At 38.2% G+C, this 19,361-nt stretch overlaps 1 protein-coding gene across 6 annotated transcripts in view; it reads left to right on the top strand.

Annotated features, from left to right (window-relative positions):
• The window catches only part of LOC126237240 (lactosylceramide 4-alpha-galactosyltransferase-like), a 543,469-nt gene that overhangs the window by 429,433 nt on the left and 94,675 nt on the right, over positions 1-19,361 (top strand). For all 6 annotated transcript variants that reach the window (XM_049947147.1, XM_049947144.1, XM_049947143.1 and 3 more), the window contains one exon: positions 1,397-1,716. In XM_049947147.1, coding sequence (XP_049803104.1) covers positions 1,397-1,716 — 320 coding nt within the window. The remainder of the gene's footprint in view (positions 1-1,396; positions 1,717-19,361) is intronic.

Here is a 19,361-nt window from a genome sequence, read left to right as displayed (position 1 = left end):
TTCTGCCCTGTACCAGTGGCGAATACATATGGCCAGTGCTGTTTTTCTGGGGGAACGCTGGGGATTCGTACCCCTAAACTTTTTCGTCGACAAAGTAATTTTTTTACGATGTTGAGAACTTGGAAGAGTGCCAAAGATTTATTTCACGGACGTAAATTTTTTATTTCATTTTTTGTATTGGTAATTGCAATACGGACGATACCAGTACAGTTTTTCGTGGGAAAAGTGATGTCATTGACTGGAGGGTTGATTGGACTCACCTGTTTCATTGAGGTGTATTAAAGGTCAGTTGAAGTGTATGATACCATTTTCTTTTACTGTACCGGAGTTGATGGGAATCGCATGCTTCATTTGAAGTGATGTAAACTGAAGTGTTCGATACCACATTCTCTTCTATGTTTGGGTGTTTCTCGGTATCGCCTGCTTCATTTGAGCTGGAGTCAACTGTAGAGTCCGACCGATACCTTTTTTTTTAGTTCGACATGTTGATGTCGTCATGGCTAAAAGCAGACGGGTGGTATCCCATGCTTCAGTAATAAGTAATTTTCGCTGCATTATATCCAATGTCAGAGTACTATCAAACTTTTTTTCAGAAGAAAAGCACTGCATATGGCGCGCGGGGCGCCCGCATTCCCACCCGCACCGCCTCCGCCAGTCAGCCCGCACGCTATTCGTTCATTTCTTTCGTCAGTCGACTCGACTGAATCGAGTTATCGAGTAGTTGTACTTTCCTATGTAGCACCCACATCAACGTATTTTATACGTTTCTGTCTGGAACATAGATAGCTAACACATACCTACGAGAAAAATCGCGGCCATTCTAGTGATATCGATGCGTTATTCTGTCTGGCATTTGGTTGAGAAAAGTCGCGAATAGTCTGCTGTTTTCTGGTACAGAGAATCTTCGACAAGTAGCGCTATAAATTCGGGCTATTCGCCAAATAGGATGCTAGTTTACATTCAGAAGCAGAAATATTAAGACTGAAGAATGAATAAGTAAAAAGTCCTAGTTGTAGCAAGTGCAAGTGTGAAGATTAGTCAAGAGTGAGAGTGATCAGTTGATTATGAAGTATTAATAATAGTAGTTCATAACAATTTCTCAGTAAAAATATTGTTACGAGACTCGTAAAAATATTTTTACTAATAATGTAACAACTGTTTCCTATACCTAGCGCCCCCTCCTTGAGGGTTTTCTGTATCCGCCAGTGCCCTGTACCCTCCCCCTTTTTTAGTCTCTGCTGCTCGAGTCTAACAAAGCCTGTTTTCAAATTTACACTCTGTCATTTTAAAACCCTTAATCTGCAGAGCAAGGAAGAAACAAGAAGACAGTAGAAACAGCTCTCAACGACATAGTTAAGTGTTTGCTCTAGACACACATTTTGCTTACGTTTTACAGAATGTGTCGTGGTCTGGGCTGAGACCGAGACAAGCATGTGCTGTGGAGTCTGCAGCACGGCACCATCCTGGGTGGCATATCTATGTGCTGCACACGTGTGTTACACCCCTCCCTGTCCGTTGGGTGCCAGCGGGTGCCACAGCGGTGTATGTGCCTCTGGCAGAGTTCCTGAGTGACACGCCACTATACACGCCACTCATAGAGCAAGGCGCTCTTGCTGCCAGTCACTGGCCAATAGAACATGCCTCTGACGTGATGCGACTGGTGGCGCTATGGAAATATGGCGGTGTCTACCTGGACCTCGACTTTGTCGTACTCAGGTAAATTATTCTTATCTCGTATGAAAAAATCAGTGCAGATTGTAACAAATATTAATTTATTAATTGAAGGAAATGGTTTTAGTAAAAAGTGACCTCTTCAGACCAGTAACTCTGAAATTAACTAAATTGGCCAAGTATGGCACAGCTGTTCATCTTACAAACTAACATACAAACAATATAGAAAAAAAAAGTTGTGTATATACTCAGGTACTGGTCTGAAAGTGGTCATTTTTGACCGAAGCCAGTGATAAAATAAGATTTGTTGCAATCTGGACTGAATGTTGTTTTGACTGTTAAACACAATCACTGCCACTCCAGTATGATTTCAAAAATGATTACTCTGAAATTTTTACTCCAAAATCCCTTTAGTCTACGTAAAATCACAGAATGGCCAGGAAGCAATCTTTCTGCAAAGGGTATTCAATAAGTATTGCAACACATTTTCTTTGCTCCACCATTTTGGTTGAAAAAATGCGGAATTTGTTGTGGGACATTGTGGAATATTCCCACATCAGCCCCTACCATTTCATTAAGGTTGCAGCATCAGCATTTTATGTACCCTTCAAAATGGCGTCTGCAATGGAGGCGTGTTCCAAGCAGAGAGCTACCAGTAGTTTCTTTTGGTGGAAAACCATAGTATCGCAGATATTCAGAGGTGCTTGCAGAATGTGTATGGAGACCTGGCAGTGAACAAAAGCATGGTGAGTCATTGGCTGAGGTGTCTCTCATCATCTGTCTGGTCTCCTGTGTACCGGTCAGCTGCATGTGGCTGTGTCTCCTGAAACATTGGAACATACAGACACTCTCATTCAGTGAGTTCATCACCAAAAAATTCAATGAACTTCTCCATCTTCATGACATTGCTGGGCCTCACACAAGTCTGTGCTCCAAGAGGAGCTCACAAAATTTCACTGGATTCTTCTTCCTCATCCAACCTACAGCCCATATAGCGCACCTTCCAACTTCCATTTGTTTGGCCCAGTGAAGTACGCACTCCAAGGTAGCAGTACGTGGATGATGGGCGATTATAGATTTAGCAAGATGTTGACTCTGATGTCGACCAGAGATTACTTTGAAAAAACAGGGTTTTGTAGCCAAAATAGTGTGGAGTAATGTGTTATTTCAGAACCCTGAATACAACCATCCTGCTTTCAGAAAAAAAAGTGTTGCATTACTTATTGAATGGCCCTAGTATGTGATACCAACTTCTTTTTATGTAAATCCATGATATAAACTATTTGAAATAACAAACTGTGCACATTATCACACATGAGCTGTTGGTTCAGTTTCTCTACTGGACTCTAGTGAAGCTTTCTTCATGGTAGTGCTGCTCAATTATGTCCTTCTAATAGTAGGTTTGTTTGCTGCTCATTGTCTGTTGAAAGATTGCATTGCTTCTCATCACTAGATACTTTATCATTACATCAGATGACTTGTACTGCAAAGTGTGGTAGCTCTTGGAGATATGCCCAAGGAACCTACTGTTGAAGAAATGTCTAGGGTGCCTCCAACATCTTATATGTCAAATTGATAGTGATAATAGGTTAAAACCTTTTATGAGTTATAGGTTTAAACTGATATGATTTCCAGTCACATTAATGTGACCACCGCCTATGTTCAATGTCAATGTGCAGTAAACACTCACAGATGACAGACAGCAGCACCAGCAGTGGGGGGTACATAAAGCATTTCGAGGAGTCTCGGAAAACAGTGCAGTCATTAATGTGCAAATGGAGTGAATTATCTGACATCCAGGAGGGCATGATCATTGAAGACCAGAATTAGCATGCTAATGCCCTAACTGGACACCCACTGAGTGATGACAGGTAGCCTTTTCAGATTAATCATGTTTTATGCTTCATCGGACAGATGGCTGTTGACGTCTGTGGCATGACACATCTGAAAGCAGAACTTCAAGGCTGGAGGAAGGAGTTCTTATAGCCTGAGGAATGTTTTTGTGGCATCGTATCTCATGATTCAGGAAGTAATAATGTATCAACACAAATATGCATCTATCCTTGAGGACCATGTCCACCACTATGTGCAGTTTGTTTTTCTTCGGTATGATGACATCTACCAGCAGGACCATGCAACATTTCACACAGGTCGCAGTGTTTGTGCATCCTTCGAAGAGCACCAGGATGAGTTTGCCTTAATCTCCTGGCCACTAAACTTCTGGATTTAAACATAATCAAGAATCTTTGAGATCACCTCAATCAGGCTGTTTGTACCATGGATCCACAACTGGGAAACCTAGTGCATTGGAGTCAGCATGGCTTCACATCCCTGTCAGTACCTTCCAGAACTTCACTGACTCTCTTCCTGCATGTGTCACTGAGGTACACGCTGCAAAAGGTGGTATTCAGGCTTTTGGCTGGTGGTCACAGTAATGTGACTAAAAGTGTAAGTCAAACAATTTGATCATAAGTAAGGAGCTAAAAAAGTAAGTTAATAAAAAGCATAAAAAAGCATGCAGAGAAAAAAAATGTTCGGAACTTCTAGAAAATGAAAATAGTTGTTTGACTAAAGCCTAGCAAAAACTTTTTCATAAAAGCTTGTAAGAGGGGAAAAGTCTATATATTTGGTCAGAAGATTACCTAGGTGATTGTGTGTGTTTGTCAGAACTGCGGAAGACCCCCTTTTAGTATTGTACAAAACCATTATACATTTTCCGCCCATGCATTATTTACAAATTTTGTAACAATACAGCTCTTCTGAAAATAAAAATAGCATTCCAGAGAATATTACACTAATAAACTATACTAATGAAAAATATTGCATACAACGAATTAAATGTATCACTGTATTAAGTTATTACAGATTCTATATTGTTCCTAAAAGAAATTGAGGCAAAAAATCTATATCTTATTGTTTGTAGACACTACCGTACATTAGTTTTAGTAAGATCTGTAGCCGGCCGTGGTGGTCTAGCGGTTCTAGGCGCGCAGTCCGGAACCGCGCGACTGCTACGGTTGCAGGTTCGAATCCTGCCTCGGGCATGGATGTGTGTGATGTCCTTAGGTTAGTTAGGTTTAAGTAGTTCTAAGTTCTAGGAGACTGATGACCACAGATGTTAAGTCCCATAGTGCTCAGAGCCATTTGAACCATTTTAAGATCTGTAATGAAGATCAAATTTTATTTGCTCCTCACAAGTTATTAATAGTTTATAAGTTATTAGTTAGCAGTAAAAGGAAAAGGTTTATAATTAAGATAAACTTATGTCAATAAAAGTAGCCTTGATCACATATAAGTTACTTATTCCATTCAGTGACTGGTTTTGACCTCTTGTGGGATCAACATCAGACCATTTTACTCTGCGAAGAAGAGTAATACACTTTCATAGACATCAAAGGACTTGAATAAATACAGTCATAAGAATAAAATAATATAATAGTATGGTTAATATATCCTTGGTCACAGCAGGAGACAGTGGCGTGGAGAAGCTTGCTCTGGAGGTGCGTGGACACTGCTGAATAAGGCTCAGTCGCTTGAAGTTTAGTAGCGAAAGCTCCACTGATCACCTCCGGCATATTGTCTGTAATACGTAATATTACGCAAAAGATGGTGAACAGAGTCTTCTTTATGAAATTGTCACGTATTAGTGATGTTATGCTGGAGGCGTTGGGTGGAGGTTTCACTATTAAACTATGAGTAACTGAGCCTTATTCAGCCTTGTTCTTCACACCTCTCAAGAGTGTTATGCTCCATGGCACTGTATCCTACTGTCACTAAAAGCATATCAACCATATTTTTATATTATTTTATTCTTATCATTGTATTCATGTCCTTTGACCTCTAAGAAAGTGTATTACTCTTCTTCACACAGTAAAATGGATGGATGATGATCCTATAAAAGATCAAACCCTGTCACAGAATGAAATAGTAGTTAATGTGTGATCAAGAGTGCTTTTACTGAAATAATTTTACTACAGTTTTACGGACTGCGGTTTTTCCATTGATATTATTCCAAAAAACTCTGTAATTAAGTGTTGAGAAATACTTCTTTCCAGGAATTGTGTTTTTATTATAATTTTAGTTTGCATTTTCTTGCTTTGAGCAAAGCAAACTCATTAATTATGTCATAAAAGTGAAGATTAGCAACTTTGTCACATGCTATCAACAAAATAGCTAAATTTGATAGTCTGCTTTCCCACCCATATTTGATTTTACATAATTTATCATTTTTAATTTGCTGGAACTGCATTTACAAGGTGACTGGCACAGTCAGAAATAACCTCACAGCTATTTGAATATTTGGATCAACATATCTTAACCTTTAACAGCATATTTGATTCAGCACCCACTCACCAACCTGTGAGACCCTACTACACCATAACAAAGTAGCAGTATGAATACTGTTGAACATGGCTGGGCCACATAGCTGGCAGCAATGTGAACCAAGTGCACTGCTGCCACGTAAACCATGTTAGTGATAGAGGTCTGTTTGCTAGTAATTTCTTTAAGGCGCTTCTTGGGTGTAATGACATTGTATAAATGATAGTGCTAGCTGTGTGTGTTTACTGTCATGGGGCGAATGCGAGGCTTCTTGGAACAGGAGACCTCATGTACTTCTCCTAGTTAGTTCTTTAACCATGTTTCTTTCTTGAATTTTTTTTGTCAGTTCTTCCACCCCCTTCCATGCCTGCACCCTTGACAGGGGCCTAAATCATCGCTCCCTGTGTACAACCTTGTGTCTTAAAATATGGGGCACATCTTGATACAAATTACTGAGTGAGATGGAGCATCGGTGTTTGCATGAAGTATGTATTTTAGTATACCAGTAAATATTACTACCTATTACATTGAAAGCCCTGTATCAAGTAGATATTTACATATTCCTGAGTAAATTGTAGTGTGGAATACATGTAAAACATGCATAACCTTGACTAGTACTTGCATTTTGTTCTTTATTATTGGGGCATACAATTCCTTGCATTGCACTTTGGGTTCGAGCTGTGGCACAGCATTGCAGAAACTGGAAGAAGCTAGCTGCACAAGATGATGGCAAGCTGATTACAACAACAGAGTGGTTTTCATATATTGAGTCACCATGAACTTGCCTACACAACAGTCTTACAAGATGAGCCAAGTGGTTTCCTCATTGGGAGGCCATGGAAATGTTGTCAGTGAAGTGACTAGAGGCAGCACATCAGCACAACAAATGAACCACTTCCTCTAACAAATTGCTGTGACATTGTAGCAGAGCTGTTCACAGCTTGGCAGACTAGCTATGAGGAGGGGGCTACGCTAGGCACTGTCCACCACAGGACGGCAAACAGCCACTATGAGCACTGCCAGTTGCTAGTTGCCATCTATTATTATCAAGTCTGCCTTCTGGGACTTTGTGGTGCTTCACTGATGAGCCACCCCAGTCTTGCCCAGCAGCAGCTCAACTCCTGCCCAAGGAGCATCAGGTTGTGACTGGGGCAGTACAGTCACCCTTCTGTCAACACCGAAGTGGGTACTGTGGCAGCTCGTGCCATCACTCACATAGGCAGGACTTCCCACTGGTAGGCTGACATTTTCTGAAAGTTTTCCAGTTCTCTCCTGCACTGCTGATAGCACTTGCATAGTGTGACATGTGTAACTGGGTCATGTGCTGCTAGCCGGCCACAGATGTTAGCATTCTGGGATGCATAAGTGAGAGCCTGTCGGCTGGATGCTACCTGACACTGTGCCACACATGCCTATCCCGCCACATGCTGTGAGAGCTATGGCTGCCACCTCACAGCATCTGAGTGTAGCTTCAAGAATTGTGATAATGGCTGCCTTATTGGTACTGTTTGAATGAGCTGCCAGCACTCACATCCTCACAATCACCTATTGCCACAGCCCAATCCTGCACCAGCGTTGCTTTCAGTTTGTGTCAGAAGCAGCATCTACAGTGCCTACAATTGCCATCCATGGATAAAGATGCGTAATTGTGGGGGTGTGGCTCATTGCCCAGGAATATATAAGGTAATATCTACGTGTAGTTAAGAATGTAGCTATTCAAGAGGTGAAGCTGAGGGCTGTCAAGAAGTATTCATTGTTTTTAGTGTGTGAAGTAGTAACTACCGGTAGCCACTCAAACAGAGTAATTAAGTTACAGTAAGATGTCTTTTGGTATTGCTTCAGTTAAGTGTCCTGATTTTGGTTTTGCTGTTTTGTTGTGGGATGATGATGTAAGTGGTAAGGTTATGATAGTTAATGAAGAGGGTGCTAGCATTGTAAAAATTCCAGAGAGTTTATGCAGCATGCAGAGTACTAACTTGGACGTTAAAAGGAATAATGTTGAAATGCCGGCCGGGGTGGCCGAGCAGTTCTAGGCGCTACAGTCCGGAACCGCATGACCGCTAAGGTCGCAGGTTTGAATCCTGCCTCAGGCATGGGTGTTTGTGATGTCCTTAGGTTAGTTAGGTATAAGTAGTTCTAAGTTCTAGGGGACTGATAACCTCAGAAGTTAAGTCCCATAGTGCTCAGAACCATTTGAATGTTGAAATATCCACTATGATGTCATGTGGAATTGGAGTCTGAAGCAGCTGTACTCCCATATGTAGAGAATGTATCGTGCATGGGAGTGAATAAGAGTGTGGATAACAACATGGATGATTCAAGAGATGGATATCTCATTAGGTGAAAATGGGAGTTGTCTAGCCGTTTTGAAGTCAGGGACAGAGGGGAGTATGTGTGCCATTGATTTTTGCATCATGCAGAGTGCCACTGCAGATGGTGAGGGTATTGGAGATACAATGAGGAATGCACAAGACTGTTGACATGGATGCTGATGGTTGTGCCACAGATGTTCTGAAAAAAATGGTAAATATTCACCTCTTTTCTCAGAAGCAGGGCGGGCATAGGGAAAGGAAGGGGGAACATGTTTGTAAAGTTACTGATCAGACCAACAAGGGAAAATCTTTTGAGAAGTGTATACCTGAGGTTCATAATGTTACAGTAGCATGAGCACTGGGTCACAGTTTTGCAGAGCAAGCTGCTTATGCATGCCATGAGGTGTTTACAATGCAAGCACAGTCTGATGTGCACGATGAGTGTGTTGTAGATGAAGGGTGCAGGGCAATCCTGGGAGTAAACTTTGTGCCAAAACATAATGCCAGAACTGACCTTCAGTGACACATGCTGAAACGTACACACACAAAATTCTATCTAAGGGAAACTGTCATCAGTGGATTGCTGTTGCAGAATTCATCCATCATGAGGGACAAATTGATTACTTTGCAAACAAGACCATGGAGGCTTAATTTGTATCATATCATGCCACTGGGCACCAGGAAGGCTCTTTTTGGAGGAGAATTTCAAGAAGAATCCAGTCTGTGTTAACACTGCAATAGGAGCGATAAGAGGATTACCTATCAACGTACTGCAAGTGGTAGTATCATAAGTGATTCGTGTATGAGGATAGGTGTGGGAATATGTTTCCTAGGGAAGTATAGGAGGATCTGTTATTGCATGCACAAAGATCTGAATGATGTTCTCAAACAATGAGTTAAAAAAACACTAGATAGACAAAACAGATGCTGAACACAAGAGTTTCAGGGAGTCAGACTCTTGAAACATAACCAGCTTAAATGGCTACATTTCAGTTACTTAACTTAATTATGGAAGATATGACTGAGGTTGGTAATTCAAGTTTAATGCAGTTCCTTCACTTAAAATATCATCTGGGTTCGGTTTTACATAATGTCAGACAATTTGTGATGAGTTCACCAAAAAAGTAATCTAGTCAAAACACACAAAATACTTTTAAAATATGTTTTCTGTATCACAAAACAGATAAAACTGAAATGGGGTTAGTGCCCAAAAACTGACCTAAGAGTGATGCTGTACTAACTCAATACTAACTCCTGCAACAAAGATGCAATAGTAACACAATTTGGCTACCGGTTTGGGTGCTTATGTAAGTTCCAACAATTACAAAGTCACATTACATGTTGTTAAAATTGAACATAACTGAATTTACAATTAACATTTACATGATTTCATAGAACCAGTTATGGATTTTAGCTTTAAAGATGATTACAATGTCCCTGACACATTTAGTATGTCAAAGTATGACACATTTTCATATTAAAATTTCATTAAATGTGCATCAGTAACAATATCTTAATTATGTCTGTTAATTACTTTACAGTTGCAATACAACTTTTGTTCCTAAGATGAATTCTGTGTCTTTACAGTGCACTCTGTTGTAATCACTATTACTCTTCTATGTATAAACTCCACAAAGAATAAGTTGGACTTATGTATACATTATATTTGACATATCTTTGATTTGTAGTGCAATATCTCCATAAACATATCAGGATTAGTTTAATTTCATCTGAAGTCAACTAGTTTTCATTAGAACACTAGGCAAGCAATGTTACAGTTTAAACTTGTACATGTAAATAACTTCACATTGTGTGATAGTATCGTAATCTCCAATATAAGTGAAATCATATTCTTCATCTAACGCTGTTCCATTCTGCTACAATACATACCCCTTCCCACCCCCCACCCCATGCCAAAAGTATCACGTGTAAAGTTGAAACTTTATCGTGGCAGGCATGCATCAGAATAGGAGGTTTGTTATACAAAGTGATTGCAGTGTCTGCATCTGTTAGTGAAACAAAGTAGTGACAAATTCAGTTCTGTTATTTACATTTTATACAAAGTACTGCTTTAACTCTCTCTCTCTCTCTCTCTCTCTCTCTCTCTACACACACACACACACACACACACACACACACACACACACACACACACACACACCCATTTATTTATTTTACGAAAATTATTAACACATGTTTTTCTTTGATAAATGCCCTGAGAGTGTCCTTCCGCCACTTCACAAAATTGCAAAAACAGCCAGAACTTGTCCTTGAAGTGTTGCCATTCAGTGTCCCACTTCCCCTCAATTTCATTCAGATACTTTGTCTTTCAAGGAAAGTCTCCATTACCAGCAGTTCAGTCAGAGCACAACTACAGAAAAATATATACAATCCTGTGTGATCAATGAACAGTTAAGCTTTACTGCTTCTAATATTACAGAATTAAAAATTAAGTGTTTCAGATAATTGTATTATGGAACAGTACAAGTATACGGTTATGTCATTCATGTTTTAGTTATTATAAAACCTATTCATGTATACAGGGTGAAGAAAAAATGCCACACTTGGAGGTTGGCATGCTATTCCTCATCCAGATTCAAGTCAAAAGTTTATCTAGCAAAATCAGATCAGGTGTGTTTTGAAAACACATGCATGAAAACATGGATCTTACAACACTATCATATTGTGCAGCACATTGGAATGTACAGAGAAAAGTTTATCACCCAACACTACTGTACCAGCCCTCACAGCTCATTGAGTAGACTGCTGGGATATGAAACCCACATCCATCCGTCCATCATAGAGATATGGTTCAAATCCTTGTCGGGTTCTTTTTTTATTTTTTGGATGTTGGTTCCCTAGTTCTTACTGTTTGTAAGCAGGGCATCATTTTTCCATACAACAATAGCCTTAATGCATCTCAGTGGGATTCATTCAACTGCATGCCTTTGTCTACTAAACATGCAATGCAAAACCATAACTGGTCTTGTCAGGTTCTTGCAGGGCAGCTTCCCAACTGTTTACATTTATGATGAATACATCTACATGCTTTTGGTGCTGTGTGCATCTGATGCCAAAGCTACTGCTGCTACTCTTGCATATACTGCTCAGTATCCTCAAGGATGCCATCTTGAATGTTTTTCGTAGCCTCGAGCAACATCTTTGAGAAACTGGTAATCTTCATCTGTAAGTAACGGACAGAGATAGTCCAAGGATTAGATGTACTCCACAAGTACAGGACATGATTTGTGAAACTGTTCACCAAACACCTTGCCAAAGTACCCATGAATTGCAAGGCAGTTCTAGCATATATTTCAAAAACTTGTTATTGAAGTGTTGTGCAATGAACAACTACATTCATATCATTACACGTTAACTAAACCCTAGTGGCCAGAAGACCGCATTCAACAAGTCAAGTTCTGTGAATGAGTTTTTCAGAATTGGAGATAATGAACACTTTATAAGTAATATGTCATGACCTAATGAATCTAGCTTCACTCGTGAAAGTTTTTTTAACCTCCACAACAGCCATTATTGTTCAGAAAGGAACCCACATGTCACCCACAAATGTGGCTTTCAGGCATGTTTGGCATAACCTGTGGGCTGGAATTATGACAGGAGTGCTTTTGGGCTTTTATCTATGGCTGGGCAAGTTGAATGCACCCCTGTATCGTACATGTCTTTGCAATACATTGCCTGACACATAAGAAAACATTCCAATTGGTGCTTGGTGACTGCTATGGTTTCAGCATGATGGTGTGCTGCCACACTTTGGAATGAATGTGCTTAACTTTTTAAATAAAGCATTTACAGGAAAATTGATTGGTCATGGAGGTCCAATCTTCTGGCCTCCATGTTCCCCGGACCTTAATCTGTTAGATTTTTGTTTGTGGGACACTTAAAGGAAGAAGTTTATAGTGCTCTACACATGGATGTTCATGAACTAACAGCTTGCATGCATGCTGCTTTTTGGCAGTGGGGGATGCAGGTGTGTTGCATAGTTTCCAGCAAAGTATGATCCAGCGAGGGGTGAAGTGTTTGCAAAAGCAAGCTGGTCGCTTTGAACATTTTATCTAAAGTGTATATTGCTCTGTACATTAAACATACAGAATGGAATTATTGTGCATAGCATAATGTGCAGTCTAGTTTAGCCTGCCTCTTGTGTTTTATGTACCTCACTGGATACAGATGATGTTACTGTATCCCCTATTATTTTCTATTGGGTTTATTTGGATCAAGGATAAAACAAAATGGTCATTTACATCTGTAAGAAGTTCATGTCATGTCTTAATGTTCAAACAAAGGTAACAGTAACCGAAAGAAATACACAAGATACCTCACTGTGGAAGTGTAAATTGGATACAATTTGATGCTTTTACTGAAAAATAAATGTTTTGTGCAAATGTGACTAAAACATTGATGAGTCTGCATATCATTCCCCACAGCATTGCCTCTTATCACTGAGTTAATGGAACAGCTCTGGCACAGTGCAGAGTTCATGTTACCTGTTCTTGGCCATGCTGCACATGGTTGCAGCATAGCCAGAGGTACTTTTTTTTTTTAATACTTGAAGGTATTTTCATTCTATCATTGCTAATATAAGAAAATGCATGTTTTTATTATTATTATTATTTTAGCATTGCATTTCTATTACATCTATTGGTAGTGCTAGACACTTATGCTTGAATTGAGATGAGGAATCATATGCCAACCACCAAGTGTGGCATTCTTTCTTCAGCCTGTATAGACTCTTAGTGATTAGAATGTCTTCTTTTAGCATTGGGGTTGCATATGGTATGTGTGGATCCAAAATTTCCAAGATAAAATGCTAATTAAACATATTACTAATTAGAATGGATTTAACTGTTTGGTTAATTCATCAAGAAGCATCACCATATGACAATAAATATGTGTCAAATAGAATAGAAATTCATTTTGTTTCTGCAGTTAAAAGTATTTTCTTATGTCAACATATTCCACTGGTAAATTACTCTCAGCATAGAATACTCCTCTAGTACAATCATCCAGTCAACAGAATGTACATGATGTTCAACCACATTTGTAGTTTGTGGTTGTTGAGTTTTGTGGAAATGGTTCTCATATTATGATAAGAGAGTATTAAGTTGAAATTTTCAGACTTTAATAACTTTTGTCTATTAACTCAAGTACATTTTACTGTAGATGATGCTTAGGTTAAGGAGATTATTTTTCAAGCTACATTGTTATCTTTGAAAACTAGTAACAGATGAGAAATATGACGAATATCAGTAATTTTATGTGTGAACTGGATTAATGTTTGTTTGAAATGTGATGGAAAATAGGTTCTGACATATTGAACATGTGCTAGATGATTATGATTTGAGAACTGATACACAATGGTCAAGTATTTTAAAACATGGAGTTCGTAGGTTTTGCATTTATGTTGAAATATAAGTTGTCTATGAGTATTATGATATTGTGTTGAGGTAGGTCTATAATGCTGTGATGATGAAATACAGTGATTTTCTTCATGTTTTGATAAGATTTTGGTGATGTATAGGTTGCGTTGTATTATTTTGGAGATGATAATTAAGATGAGTTTGCCTTGTGTTAGGGAACTTTTATTCATTGTGGTGTGTTGTGATAATCAGTTGTGTCACGTAGTATGTTGTTGTACCTGGAAATAAGATGAAGGCTTCTACTGTGTTTACCATTAATCTGATGATACTATAATGAAGTATCCTGACTATATCTCATGAGTTTATAACAAAACATGTCTTAAGGTAATGAAAATAGTAGGACAGTAATCCGTGGAAAATTGTTTTGGAAGAAAGTGATGTTGCTGACTAATATTTTGTACCAGCTGCATATTTCTGGTAGCAAGTGTAGACTATTAAAGAAAACAGAGCTTAAGAAGGAATCGAGACGTTTTTCAAATTGAAATGATACCAGAAAACTGTTTCTGAGGTAGGAAAGATGTGGTGGTGGTGTTGGGGGTGGGTGGGGGGATGGGGGGGGGGGAGGGTTGTACTCTCAGAGGCTGTGCAAAAACACTGCTCTTATGAAATAATTTTGTGAAAAAGATAAAAAAAATTCAGTGAATCTCTACTGTCTACAAGTACCTTCTGTCATGGAAATTTGAAAGTGCTGTGGGATTATACTTAATTTGTCCCATTAATTGTAAATCATGTATGTAAGTTATGAGAATATTTTTCAAACTTATTTGAGAAGGTGGTTCAGTAAAAAACAAGTTTTGTCATGTTGTCACTAATACATTTTGCCATATATGAGATATATGCTTACTCTTGAGTTTTGTACATACTGTAAAGAATTTTGTACACATTGTAAAGCATAGTGAAGTCCTAGAATTTAATTCTGGTAGCACCAAAGTTGACACTAGTTCTCTACATTCAACATATTTTAGTTTGTTCTCTGTGAACATGGACTGATGAACAGTTTTACCTGATTGCAACAACTTAAACAAGTTGACTGATTCAACATTTTATTCTACTGATAACTTCTGTGTGGAAGGTAATGCCATGTCATTTACATGCACGAAATGTTAAATAAAAGCACCAGTTACATATTGTGAAGTGACTTGTTCAGATGTCTGATACTTGTATGAATTCACTTTAATAGAACATGGTAATATGGTGGAAACTATTTATACTTTTTGCCAAGTATTGTCATATTAGATGCACAGTTATCACATTGTTGCCATAATAAGCAGAACTTTGCCATATGTGCCTCCTGGTAGGATACCTGATACCATTAAAAAGGAATTGAGAAAACTTGAAACTGTAAACTTACCATCACACTATCATGAGATTAGACCAACCATAGGTTTTAGCGAAGGACTTGCATGTTTGTGATTTGAAGACAAGCGCTAACAGCTTAATGAAAGAGAAGCTACCATTAAAATTTTTTGAAACCAGAGTTCTTATTTATAAAAAAAGAAACCCTCTGCAGAATCGGAACAACATATCTTTCCTCTCCAATCATTATTGAAGTGAAAAAACCTAATGTAGATTGTTTGAAGGACATCAAACAGTCAGCTGTAATAAAACCTAGAAACAATTTGAGTGTCAAAAAAGCTGATGATGTATAGAAACTAAAGAGATTTTTCAGAGCATCATTAGAAGAACCCAAGAGTTCTACAGGAAGGCCCTAGAGTATTGTGATGAACTTGACAGTGAAAATAATGAAGTACAGTAGCTTAATGAACAAATTTATTAAATTATTAATTGTTCAGTAGGTTAAAATAAACTAAAACATTACTGCTACAAAATAATTAATCTGTGGATTTTCAGTTTAGAAAAAAATTTATGACTTTCACATTTTTTATTTCCATCATTGTATCACATATCCAGAGATTATTTGTAAAATATAATTTTGTAAGACAGCAGCAGTGTATATTGTTCCAGTAATTCAATAGAATGTGTCTTCTGAAAATTCTGCTTTTTGTAGATGTTGACTTGTGTGAAAATGGTCTTCATATAACCTTTACCAATGCTTCCAATAGAACAGTTGCATTGCACAAAAAAAAAAAAAATAATATCAGTTTTTTGAAACCACATTAATGTCTTGGGTTGTGATGCTTAACTTTGAAATTTGGCTTAGAAGTGCCTACAACCTTCCTCTGCAATGGTGCAAATGCATGGCACCCTGCAATGTCACCCTCAGGGTCAATGATGCTTGAACCAGCAAGATGTTGACACATGTGAAAAATAGCCCACAGCTCAAAAGTTTATGTAAAGTGTAAGGTGGGTTAATGATGTCACATAGGCACCAGATTTCACTGCAATTCTGCCCAGCACCATCACATGTCACTTGATGGGAAGGTCGTCACACCCTCTCTCACCCCTTTTTTTTATGCATCTGCAATGTAAGTCAGAACCTAGATATCCAGCGTTTAAATCATGTAGTTTCTTACAGGTGGCCAAGGAAAATATTTCAGACACACCACTGCTCGTAATTGACAGGGAAAGCTCTCAGGAGGTAGCATAAAGGGCAGTAATGGAACCACCCCTTCTCTTGGGACATTGATTCCCATATGTTTCACAGTTGATAATCACAGTTTGCAGTGTAATGAGCAACAGGATGATGTTCTTAACAATGTTCAATACTGCTGACAGCCCTCAGATGATTCAACCCCATTCTAAGGAAATCGTGGGCTGCAACCTTAATGAACATGATCTGACCTCTTTGGTGTGTAGTGCAACCACAATTTTTGCTCTGGTACACAGGGTGGAACTACTAGGGCTATTCAAAACTGTTTGACAAAATTTGAATGTGATCCAAACCAGCAAAAGGTGTTTATTCTTTTTTGGCTCTCCTACAGTGTGCTTTTCTGTGGTTTGATCACAGAAGAGTGTAACATTGACATCTGGGTGAATAAAATGGCAAAGTGTCCCTCAGTGATTCCCAATACAGCAACACCCTCGGTGCCACCCATGCATCTTTGTTGACCACATTACAAAAGTACCTGTCAGAGACTTTGAGATAAATTCAGTTAAGTGGTGCCTTGTGGCTCCAGTAGCACCTGAAGACTGGTAACCCCACCTAAAAGCTGTTGAAGGAGTTTCTCAAGTTTTTTACTTCATTGTTCATTATATCAAGCTTACCGCTTAAATGACTTTTTGATGCTTCAATTCAGTACTTGATGCCTCAGTTTTATTGCTTATTTTCTGTGGACTGTTAAATAGTTTATTTGTCAATCTCTCAATTTTTTCACCTAGTGATTGATTTAGCACATTCCATGATTGTTTGAATATTTTGTGTAATTCTTTATTTTGATTATTAGATTGTTTCTTTATAAAATTATTTTGTTGTTCAACAAAATCATAATTAAATCCTACTCATTGTTTAGTTGCCTCATTTCTCTTTTCCACATTAAACAGTTTCACCTAACACACCAAAAAATTCTCAGGTCATACGAGCTAACTACTGTTTTTTTGTTTTTTCTTTTCTTTTCAGCTGCATGGAAAAAAAATATAAATGTAGTTCACCGCATTCGTTGCCCATCTGGTTGTTTCATTTTTGGTCAGTTATGCTGTCAGTGCTGTCCATATTCACAATTTAGAATTTTGTTTGAAATATTTTTTTGATGCATAGATACCGGAAACTCAAAATTTGTTAATAAGTCTATCCTGACTTTTTTTAAACGTGTCCCATCTCCAAATATCATAGTAAAACGTTACCAGATTTTGTGGCTGCATTTCAGTTACTTAACATTCTGATTACTGAAGATATGACTGAGGTCTGTAGCTCAGGTTTAATGCAGTTCCTCCACTTAAAATATCATCTGGGTTCAGTTTTACGTAGTGTTAGGCAACTTGTGATGAGTTCACCAAAAATAACGTAATGAAAACAGACAACATAGATAAAAGACTGACACAATACTAACTCAGCACTAACTCCTGCAATATTGACACAGCATTAACTTGATTCGATCATCACCGAGGTTGCTTATGTAAGTTCCAACAATTAAAAAGTCACATCACATATTGTTTAAATTTAACATAACTGAACTTACAATTAACAGTTACATGCTTTCATGGATTTCAGCTTTACAATGTCCCTGATACAATTAGTTACTTCAAAATATCACAGTTTTCATATTAAAATTCTATGAAATGTTCATCAATAACAATGATAATTATTTCCATTAATTATTTTGCAACTTCAGTACAACTTTTGTTCCTAAGATGAATACTGAGTCTTTACAGTGGTGTTTATCATAACCATACTACTTTTCTATGTATAAACTTCACAAAGGGTAAGTTGGGCTTATGTTTGCATTATGTTTGATATATCTTTTGCTTTGTAGCACAATATATCCATAAAATTATCAGACTTGTTTAATTTTATCTTAAGTAGTTTCCACTGATGGCATTTAATCTCAGATATGGGTAGAGTCGTACTCTTTGTCTAATAATGCCCCATTCTGCTACATTACGCCAGGTATTGTTAAAGCTGATTTGTTCAAGATAATTTATTAAGAAGGAAGGAGTTTTTCAGTACAGTTCTTAGCTGTAAGTGAAAAGTGAGAAGTGAAAGTTAATTGTTGTATGTGTGATGTAATGTATGTGATAGTAAGGAAAGCATTTCCTATCATTTAGGAAGTATAAGGCCACTGAGTAGGTCATGTAGACCTTGGAAGGGAGATGAGGTGTTAAGTGGTGTGCAGAAATTTGTGAAGATGGCATGGCTAGTGAGATATTAGTTGTGTTGTTTGTCCTCACAAAAGCTATTGGAATGGAATTGCGGTTTATTCATCTCATGACGTACATTTGCAATCCATTTTGTTTGCGTACAGGAGACATCAAAAATTTATAATTCAGCTACAATTACTTTTATACTAATAAATAATAGCACTAAAATAAATAATAACACTACAATGATATTTATTTGGATATGTAACACATTGATCTAGCTCAAGTTTCCAGTTCATCCTGTATGAATTCGTCCACTGAGTAATAACATTCAGTGTCAGTGGCTCATATAGCTTCCTTTTAAGTGGACCCAAATTCATCTGCATTAACTTGTTCCCTTTTAACTTATTATAAATTTTCATTTCCACATATTGAGGCCCCTGATTATTTATTATAACAAAGGTGTAATCTTGTAGTTGTAAGGAATGATCTAATGAGCTAAACATTGTATGGTAAATTCACAGGCTCTGTACCTTGTGGTTCAAGCTGCCTAGTACTAATGAAGTATAAATCTTTGTACATTCTTGTCCATGCATGTTGAGTTTTGTTGCAGACCAGTCAAGGTTAGAGACTTGGGGCCTGGGTCTTCCAGAGGATGGTGGTATTGTAGCACTGCCCACTATTTTTTAGCAGTTCCGTGTAAGCATTGGAATACAGCATTGCAGAAACTGCAAGCAGCCAGCAGTGCAGGACGGCAGCCTGCCAATTACAGTGACAGAGCTGTTTTTGTATTGCAAGACAGACCAAGCCCAGCACCATGTGCCTACCAGTGCAGCAGTAAGGCAGTGGTCTTACAGAATAATAAAAGTGATTCTCCCCCCCCCCTCCCTGCCCCCCTCCCCTGACAAGCTGCAAAAATGTTGTC

This window comes from Schistocerca nitens, chromosome 2, assembly GCF_023898315.1.
Source record: "Schistocerca nitens isolate TAMUIC-IGC-003100 chromosome 2, iqSchNite1.1, whole genome shotgun sequence".
NCBI lineage: Eukaryota > Metazoa > Arthropoda > Insecta > Orthoptera > Acrididae > Schistocerca > Schistocerca nitens.
Note: the sequence above shows the minus strand (reverse complement) of the source record. Positions and strands in the feature narration are given on the sequence as shown.